The sequence below is a fragment of the Podarcis melisellensis genome, assembly GCF_964234715.1.
Source record: "Podarcis melisellensis genome assembly, chromosome: 3".
Classification (NCBI taxonomy): Eukaryota; Metazoa; Chordata; class Lepidosauria; order Squamata; family Lacertidae; genus Podarcis; species Podarcis melisellensis.
In genome coordinates this window covers 68427243-68436912 of record NC_138530.1, presented here as the reverse complement: position 1 = coordinate 68436912, position 9670 = coordinate 68427243, and the positions used below count along the sequence as shown (strand labels likewise).

General features: G+C 42.2%; 1 protein-coding gene across 1 annotated transcript; it reads right to left on the bottom strand.

Moving 5' to 3' along the window:
• Positions 1–819: 819 nt before the first annotated feature.
• Positions 820–8969, bottom strand: FAM162B (family with sequence similarity 162 member B). The gene is made up of 4 exons (XM_081905018.1): positions 8669–8969; positions 6887–6998; positions 2637–2745; positions 820–1132 (listed from the first exon to the last, which is right to left on the bottom strand). Exons 1-4 carry the CDS (start codon positions 8832–8834, stop codon positions 1034–1036), a joined length of 486 nt encoding a protein of 161 aa, XP_081761144.1. The 5' UTR covers positions 8835–8969; the 3' UTR covers positions 820–1033.
• Positions 8970–9670: the final 701 nt, after the last annotated feature.

Here is a 9670-nt window from a genome sequence, read left to right as displayed (position 1 = left end):
GTGTGTGTCTTCTGAATTTAGAACTTGCAGTATTTCTTCATAAGTTATAATAACTTTTCAGACCAGAAGCATGTACTGCACTGTTAGAAATCTCTACTGGAAGGCTTACAGCCAAACCCAATGCATGGTTATTCAGAAGTAAGTTTATTTATATTTCCTGCCCTCGGTCATATGTAGGTATGTAGAGCCATTACGGTTTTAATTTACTAAGTTTTTAACTATACCACTTGGGATTGGGAAAATCAGATGGGACATGAGAAAATTTTGTAAAATTCATTTGGACCAAATCCTATAAAGTCCTTATTCTTCAACTGCCATAATGATTCAAAATGGCAGGTGGTGTCAAACATGAATGAAGAGTGCCACCCCCACCCTGGCAGCCCTCATGCTAAGTTTGGCAATGCTATCTCAAGAGGCATCAAGATGTACAGTGGTACCTCGGGTTAAGAACTTAATTTGTTCTGGAGGTCTGTTCTTAACCTGAAACTGTTCTTAACCTGAGGTACCACTTTAGCTAATGGGGCCTCCCGATGCCACCGCACAATTTCTGTTCTCATCCTGAAGCAAAGTTCTTAACCCGAGGTACTATTTCTGGGTTAGCGGAGTCTGTAACCTGAAGCATCTGTAACCCAAGGTACCACTGTATAGGGAACAAACAGACAAAGACGACAACATCAGGACAAATTTTGTTGAGTAACGAATTTTAGTCAGAAAAGCCACTGTTACAGTTGATGGAATTCTGTGTTTTCAGTTTTAACTACAAAGACCTCAAAAGTTCAAATAGAAGCAAAATAGCAGATGAAGCCTTTCAGAGCCAACTTTCGACTGAACGTGATTTATTTATTCACTTGTGACAGAAAAAAATAATTATCTCTCTCCCAGTATTTGTTACACAAGTGGAAATGAAAGTTGTTAGTAGTAAGTTGTGTTCAACTTCAGCGTTTTCCCTGGAGGGTATATCTTTTGCTAACTTGCCAATTTTGCGTGTGTTCTTCGTTCCCAGCACAGCTCCAGTTTCAAGAGCAGATGACTCTTATTTTGCCTTTTCCTCTGCTCTTGTTGCAGCCTCTTCACGCCACTTGGCTTTCTTGGCTAAGTTCCAGCTTGTGAGGGATTCATGGCGTTCAACAGCCTGCAAAAGTAGAGCATCCGCTTCATCATAGTGACACAGCGAAAGGAACAGCTGAAAGATAGACATTATTCCACATAGGGTGCCCCATGTGCTGGCACTGCAAGTGTAGCATCCTCAGAAATTTGACCTGTAAGAGTGCAGAGTGTTGGACAAGGGAGACCTGGGTTCAAAACAGTAGGAAGCTCCCTTTGAGCAATCACTCTACCCAATCCCTTGTAGGAGTGGAGTTTGCATGCTACTCTGAGCTCCTTGGAGGAAGAATTGGGTATGAACGTAATACATGAAAACCAAGTGGTGGCCCCAATAACCTAGAGCAACCCTGTGCTTTCAAGATGATGTTCCAATACCCATCAGTCACACAGTACGGCCAACAGTGAAGGGGTATGAGAGCTGGAGTACAGCAACATCTGAAAGCAGCAGGGGTGCCTTGTGCCCATTGGGACTAGTAGGGTGGAAGGCTGGGAGCCCAGCAGTAGGTGGCGCTAGAGCAAGAGAGGGGCAGAGCTAACAAATTCTAGTTTTGCCTCCATCCCACCTGCTGAATTCTACAAGGGGCAACACTGAGACACAAGTAAGGAGGCAGGCAGGTGGGGACTGGAAGAGAGCAGACCAAAGTTGATGGGCTAGTGCCCCTTTTGCACAAATGGACCAGTCTCCACTGTCCTCACTCCTGACGTGACGGCAGATGAATCCTTTGCCCAGCAATATATCTCATTTGAGCACTACTGTTGACTGCCCAGCCTAAGTAGCATTGACATACCTCGTGCCAAAACATAATGCAATGGCTTGGAAACAAACTGCAGCAGCAGTTGGCCTTTGTTCCGAACAAACGTGCAGGAGTAATACGTCTGATGGTCACACTGTGGCCCAGATAGTAAACAGAATCAGACTAGATATTTCACAGAATCAAAGCATTGTGGAGTTGGAAGGGTCATCTTGTCTAATCCCCTGCAATGGAGGAATCACAGCTAAATAATTCCTGACAGATGGCCATCCAGCCTCTGTTTTAAAACACCCAGTGAAGGGAGAGACCACCACCTAACATTTAGTTGGAATCTCTCTTCTTGTAATTTGAATCCACTGACATGGGACCTACTCTGGAGCTTGCTCCATCTTCCATGTATCAGCCTTTCAGATATTTGAAGATGGCTATCATATCACAGTCATCTCCAGGCTAAACATACCCAGCTCCCTCACCCGTTCCTCATACGGCTTGGTTTCCAGACCCTTGATCATCTTGGTCATTCTCCTCCACACACATTCCAGCTCATCAATATTAAATTTTGGTGCCCAGAACTGGACACAGTATTTCAGATGTGGTCTGACCAAGGCAGAAGAGAGCAGTGCTATTACTTCTCTTGATCTTTATTTCTAGTTTATTTAAAGGTGTTTTTTGTTTGGTGTGAAGCCGTTGTAACATTAGGCAGAAATCAATTTAACAATTGCTATTTTAAAAAAGAAAATTGTATCAGAATCCAGAAGTTTCCCATGGAACAATACATACCCTTTTAGCAGAGGCAATCACAGCAAAGCAAGCCATGATTGTCAGGGCAATCATAATGTAACAGGCCTTGACTCGGGCTTTGTTCCTTGCAGCATCAAGCATCTCGGGCCTGCAAAAGAAATTGGGTTGGAACCAATTGGAGCAGCGTTCTTCAACAACCTTGGGCACCCAAATTTGGCAAGCAATTATGGGAATTGTCTTCCAACTTCTGGGGACGAGCACCCAAGGCTAAGGAATACTGAATTAATGTGTGACGTACTGAAATGTTTTTAATTGCTTTGTTTATACTCAAAAAAGATACAGAAGGACTAAATTTTGGGGGTATTTTTTTTTTAGTAATTTGTAATTAAAGCCATATTTGGTTATGTGAGTGAGAGCAAATATGGGGGGGAGGGCAGGGAAAATGCTCAAAATTGCCTTCCTCATTCCACCTGTTGGATATAATCTGCTGAGCTGTGAACCCTAACCATTTCTACCTGAAAGTAGATCCTATTGAATTCAATGGAGCTTACTCTCAAGTAAGTTTGGTTAGGATTGCTGCCTTACTTGGGAGTGAACACCACTGACTTCTGTGCTTTCACTGAATTTCTCCTGTGAATAATTATTATCAGTAGTAGTATTTATGTATTTTTGTCACATTATACAAAGAAGTCTCAAAATGACTTAATTGATTGAAATCAATGTGGATGTGGTTTTATGTATGCTGAATTCCCAATAAAGTTTTTGGAACTGCAGCGTCCCTTAGGGATGGACAGATCTGTTCATTTCAGATTCCCATTTTTCCAATCTTAAGTTTAGTTGTTCACATTTCCATATTAGTGTACTTTTTTTTTTTAGTTCTTGTGAAAATTTATCAGCATCTTGGAGAGAATTTCTCTTGGCATACAGATTTTTAAAATTCAATTTTACCTAACATACATTTTTACAGATCAGTTCTCCCAAATATATTGCATTTTTGTAGGTGGTTGTCAGTAATATATGCATTTATATGCATATTTAATCCTAGGTTATACCTTTCAGTACACATTACTGCACTTGGCTCGAGAACTGGATTTCAAAATTAAGAGAAATGCAATTTTTTGAAGCATATTTTCTATGTATTTTGGTACACGTATTGCTTTGAAAAACTCTAATTAGGTAGGTTTGGCTTTAAATACAAACCTAATCCATTTTTTCCCAATTCCTGTGTGAATGCATCACAAACAAAATACCGGTATGTTTGTTATTATAATACCTCACACACAAAAAAAAACACTTGCAAAAGCAGCCTTGAATATTGGGAAAGAAGCTTCAGAGCTCCTCTCTTCTCAGTGTGGGGAGACAAGACTGTAGATAAACCTGCGGGCAGATGGATTTCATAGTATTAAGGACTAAATGCATTTAGAATTGAACAAATCAAAAACAGGCCAGCCCATTAAACCCATTAATCTCTAAGTCACTTGCCGCGAGAGCAGCAAAGCACGAACTTGTTGGGTTAAATCAACTAATTGTCATTTCATGGCCCACTAATTGGAACTGTTTTGAAGCGGCAGATCAGTGCCTTAAACCAGAGGCATAAAAAAAGCAAGAGAGACAGACATTATTACGATTCCCTGTAATCTTTCCCTAAATGCAGTGTCTAACAGTTTCAGGGGAGCCTCAATTGTTTGGGAGGAGGGGCTCAAAGTGGTTCAATATTAAATTAAAAATTAAATTCAAACGGGATCCCAACTAGTGAAATGTCACAGCTTATGAATATTATAGAATGGTAGGAGCACTGGAAGTGGACGGCTGTAGCCAATGTTTGCCCTATTCAGAGTAAACCCTAATTTGCATCTCACTGCCCTGATGTGCCTGGAAAAAAGGGACACTTATAGAGTCTGTAAATAAATTAAGATTGCCATACGTCCTGATTTTCCCAGATATTACTGGGATTTCAAAGGTGGAATTGACACCTGGTGCCTTGTCCTGGATGTTAGGCAAGTCAATTGAAAAATCCTGGGGTTTGTTTGTTTTTTGGCGTTTTTGTAAAAAACAAACAAAAAACTTTGGGTTGTGTCTAAAAATCTCAACAATTTTGGGGTCTTCCTAAAAATTGCAACCCTAAAATAAATGTTGTAATTTTGAGTAATGCTGTTAGTACATAAGACCCATTTGTCATTGCAAAAGTATTTGCCTGCTTTCATAAAAACAGCCATGGGAAGCTGCACACTACAACAATCCTTTGCTATTAAAGGTCAGAAAGTTACAGCTGATGATCTCTTCATGCAAACAGGAACACAAACAGATAAAAAGCACAGCGCTTTTCTGTGGTGACAGGGATGAACAGCCAGCAGAAAATGTTACATTTAGCTTATCAAATGCTTGTATTTCAACAGGATAGAAACAATGATTTTTTCAAGGAAATGAATGTGGGAGTAGATGAGTGTACACGAAAAAATGCCCTATGTACTTAATTCATTCTGGAGGTCCGTTCTTAACCTGAAACTGTTCTTAACCTGAAGCACCACTTTAGCTAATGGGGCCTCCCGCTGCTGCCGCACCACCACTGCACGACTTCTGTTCTCATCCTGAAGCAAAGTTCTTAACCTGAAGCACTATTTCTGGGTTAGCGGAGTCTGTAACCTGAAGTGTATGTAACCTGAAGCATAGGTAACCCAAGGTACCACTGTACAGAGACTAGAGAGGAAAGTGAGATATGCAATAGCCATTTGGGGCGACAGCAGTACTCCATTGCAACATCTAGTCTGGCCCTTACTTGCACGTCAGGCATGTAAACAATGTCGAAATCAGGCTGGAAAAAATCAAGTTGACTGTGTAGTTTAGCTGTGCATTGGTGCATGTCTGATGCTAAACTGCCCCATACCCATATCTCACTTACATATATTGTTTAAGCCTGCTGATATGCAAAGCAATTATTTTTTATTAGTGTGTGTGTGTGTGTGTGTGTGTGTGTCACAGACAATGTGCATGGTGCTTGACAGAGTACAAACCATGAGTTAGTAAGCCTAAACATTCACATAAGTGTGTGTTTGTGATCAAAGTTGCCATTTTTACAGAGGGCACTAAAACATGTTCTGACACACATTCTTCCTCATTTCCTTTCTGACCTTTAAGTGGAATATGAACCTCGCAGTCCAATGTGGAGATGACAAGAACACATTGTTCATGCAATTTATAAACAAATATGGACACCACCCGCTTTTGATCACAGTTTGTGTTTCAGATTTCCCCCATGCCCCTAAGCAAAATAAAAATGTGCGATAAGCTAAGCTTCAAAATCCTTAAGGCCATATCCTGGTTTTCTTCAACTAAAATTTAAATTTTCCTAATGGAAAATATTGGTAGGATTAAGCCTATTTGTAGATCACTAGCAGCTCACATCCCATCGCTCCAACCGGCATGGCCAATAATCAGGGATTAAGGGAGTAAGATGCGGATAGAGTGGTGCAGTGGAACTAGGCACACAACTGCCTGCCGAGGAGGGCACCTTCTCAAAGCCAGGTAAACACTTGCCCAGCCTCAGGAAGGAGGCTTGAGGGCTCTGACAGAGTCCTAGAGTCCTCCTGTCTCCTTCCCAAAGCAAGAGAAGCATTGGGAAGGAGGTGGGAGGGCTGTAGGACTCTTTCAGAGCCCTTACGCCTCCTACCCCAAACCCCAGCACAATGAGGACTGGAGAGAAGGCATCAAATGTTGGCCTTGCACAGGGAGGCATATTACTAAGGTCCACCCTGATTGGAGTTGCTCTGTAGAGCACTTGATATAGTTAAGTGTCACACTCCCATTGCCTGACTTTTGCAGTAAGAACATAGGCTGGAAAGCTAGATTGGCCATAGGCTCTAATCACACATAAATAAAGCAAAATATAAATACATGAGTGCATATCTGTGAAAGTTTAGTGCAACTCAATGATGGAAGCCAGGAATTAATTTTGATCTACATGGTGTATGTTTTGATTGCAAGGTTCATCTTCCAGAACAAGGAGAACAGGGGTAGGGAACCTGTGACCTTCCAGATGTTGTTGGACTCCCACTGCCATCAGTCCCAGCAGCATGGCCAATGGTCAGGGATGATGGAAGTTGTAGTCCAACAACATCTGGATAAAACCATGTCGACTATTCCTGAGCTAGATGGATAGCTTTATTTTTTCAAAAGTCTTCCATTCTCCCCTGTCCTCCCTTCCACTAAAGGATTGTGACTACTTCTAAAATATGGCAGTAGTTTTTCCTCAGCATAGTGTTTCTAGTGGTTGAATAAAATGAAGTACATACGGGATCCTTGGAGGAATTTCATCTTCCTTTCTGAAGCGTCCAGTCCACAGGAGGATTTTCTTGTCAAATGTTGAGGGTTTGTGTCCGCCAGGCACTTTGTACACCTTCTCGGCTTCAAGATCCAGTAGACAGAACATCATGTCAAATCACAGCCATGGAAAGGGTAAGGAAATAAATGTCTATGCTCAGACAGACAGACAGACAGACTTCAGCTGCTTCCAAACAACCTCTGTGTGGAGCATTCATCCTGACTTGTTTGCAGGGTCCATTCCCCATCACTTTCCTTATTGCAAAAAGTCTGATTTATTTTGGGCCAAATCAAGCCTCATTTTCTACTTGATGCTTTTAATTGGAAAAGTCAGGAAGGAACCTGAGAGCTCCTGCATGCATAGCTTGAGCTCTGTTTCTATGTTATGGTCTCCCTTCCTCCCTGTTCTGAGTGTCCCCAAGGCTTTGAAATCTATTCCTAGAGCAGGCATGTCCAAAGTCCATTTCGGGGGCCTAATGTGGCTATCTGTGGCAGTTTATTTCCTGGGGTAAAATCCTAAAAAAACCTCACACACACGCTCAACAATCCTAAAAAATGGTCAATAACTTTGGTTGGCCCCTTGGTTGGCCCCCATGACCCTTCACTTCATCAGATCTGACCATCTTTGAAAAATGTTTGGACACCACTGTCCTAGAGGAATATCATCCTTTTCCCTTTGCTGTTTGTCTTCTCTACAAGTAAGGGTAATCATTTTTTTTAAATGGCATTGGGCCCTCTGAGATTGAAACCAGCACAAGACATTTTGCTGCCTAGGGCAAAGGATAAAATGACACCTTTCCTCCATTCAGTTACAAAAGCCAGCTGGACTGGCAGCTGAATCGTACTTCAGCACTGTAAATGGGGCATATTTTTCTGTATTGTTATTGGTCTTTGCAGGTTGGTTTTAGAAATGTTGATTGTGTGTGTGTTGTAAGTCACCTTGAATTGTTTTTTGGAAAAGGCAGGATATATATATATTAGAAATTTTAAAAACCCCACATATACTCTGTATGCTTATAGTGGGTTGCTGCTTATGCCAGGTCAAAACATTCAACCCCCCAAAAAAGTTTTAAACCATCATTGCAACTGAGCTTGGCACAGTAACAGAAGCAAAGCTTTTCAAGTCAATAAATACAAAGAACTCTAATTCGGATGTAATAAATACAGTGGTACCTCAGGTTAAGAACTTAATTCGTTCCGGAGGTCTGTTCTTAACCTGAAACTGTTCTTAACCTGAAGCACCACTTTAGCTAATGGGGCCCCCTGCTGCCGCCGCGCCACCACTGTGCGATTTCTGCTCTCATCCTGAAGCAAAGTTCTTAACCCAAGGTACTATTTCTGGGTTAGCGGACTCTGTAACCTGAAGCGTCTGTAACCCAAGGTACCACTGTAGTGAAAACAACCATAGCACTCTCTCTCTCTCTCTCTCTCTCTCTCTCTCTCTCTCTCTCTCTCTGTGTGTGTGTGTGTGATAATCTGCAACTGCACAAAGAGAATTCCCACAGGGATCAATAAAATCCGGTCCCCCTCTTTCTTCCAGTGCACTTTAAGGCAACACATCCAGGCCTCCCTGCCATTAGACACAATGAAGGAGCCCCCTTGAGCAGCAGATACTGGAGAGTGTTGCTGGCAGACCTCCCTCACCTCAGGGCCGCCATTAAGGTCAGAGCCTAAAATCGTCTAACTGCACCACTGATGGGATCTCAAAATCAAACTACAGGGTGGTGCGTTAACAGTCCTTGCCAGCTACTCACTTGAACCCGTTGCCCCCGAGCTTCTGTTCTGATCCGTGCAGGACAATGCCGTGGAGCCCAGGAGCCCCGGTCCTAGAGGCCGGCGCACAGGAGCACTGAGTTGCCCCGCTTCCGCTAGGAGCCGCCCGAACTGGACGCGGATGCGGGTCCCGCTTGCAGCCAGCATGGCGAGGGCAGCCCGTTTGAGTGAAGAAGGAAATCAAGCAAACCCTTTGCTTCCCACGAGTAGTGTCCAAGCTGCAAAAAACAACAACCCAGAAATGACATCCAGCTCCTCAGCATCTGCCTTTATCATCTCTGGAACCGCCTCTCCATGCCTGGGAACAGCAGAAGCGATTTCCAGTCTCCTTGATCATTTGCCAACCTTTCCTCCCCTCCTCCTCCTTCTCTTTTCCTGTGTTTCTCCATGTTCCAAATGAAAATTAAAAAAGGATCCCTTTCTAGGTTTCCCTAACCTTTGCTAGAAAGCAAGGTTGATGCTGCATTTTATTGACTTGTTGCATTTAAATTAGTGGGGTTATTTTGTATTTTAATACATTATTTGGGGGAACATAGGAAACTGTTTGCTACAGAGACCATTAATTGTTCTAGCTCATTACTGTCAACGCTGACTGTCAGTTTCTTTCCAGGGATTCAGACAATGAATTCTCTAAGCCCTACCTGTAGATGCCAGGAATTAAGCCTGAGACCTTCTGCTGGGGGTGGGAGAAAGATTTGATTTAGCTTGCATTTAAAGGCATACTTACTGAATTTGCACCTTCCAAAACACTACATGAACCAAAACAGCAGCCATCCTTCGAAATTTGCACTTCTCTGAATTTTGCAGTCCAGTTCTCCAGGTGAGTAATATGTGCAAAATACATATATTAGAGTAAATGGTGCATAATAATGCACATTTTTTAAAAAAATAAAAAATAAAACGCATAAATGTGTTCAAATAGAGGAAATTGCTTTGCAAAATATTACTATTATGTAAAAGAAATGTAAACATGTGCATATTAG

Excerpts from the sequence above, each read along its gene's own strand:
- FAM162B (XM_081905018.1), bottom strand. The coding sequence starts at position 8,834 with ATGCTGGCTGCAAGCGGGACCCGCATCCGCGTCCAGTTCGGGCGGCTC. Across the intron at positions 6,999-8,668 it reads CTCGGGGGCAACGGGTTCAA|CCGAGAAGGTGTACAAAGTG; the intron begins GTGAGTAGCTGG and ends TGGATCTTGAAG. Across the intron at positions 1,133-2,636 it reads TGATTGCCTCTGCTAAAAGG|GCTGTTGAACGCCATGAATC; the intron begins GTATGTATTGTT and ends CTACTTTTGCAG.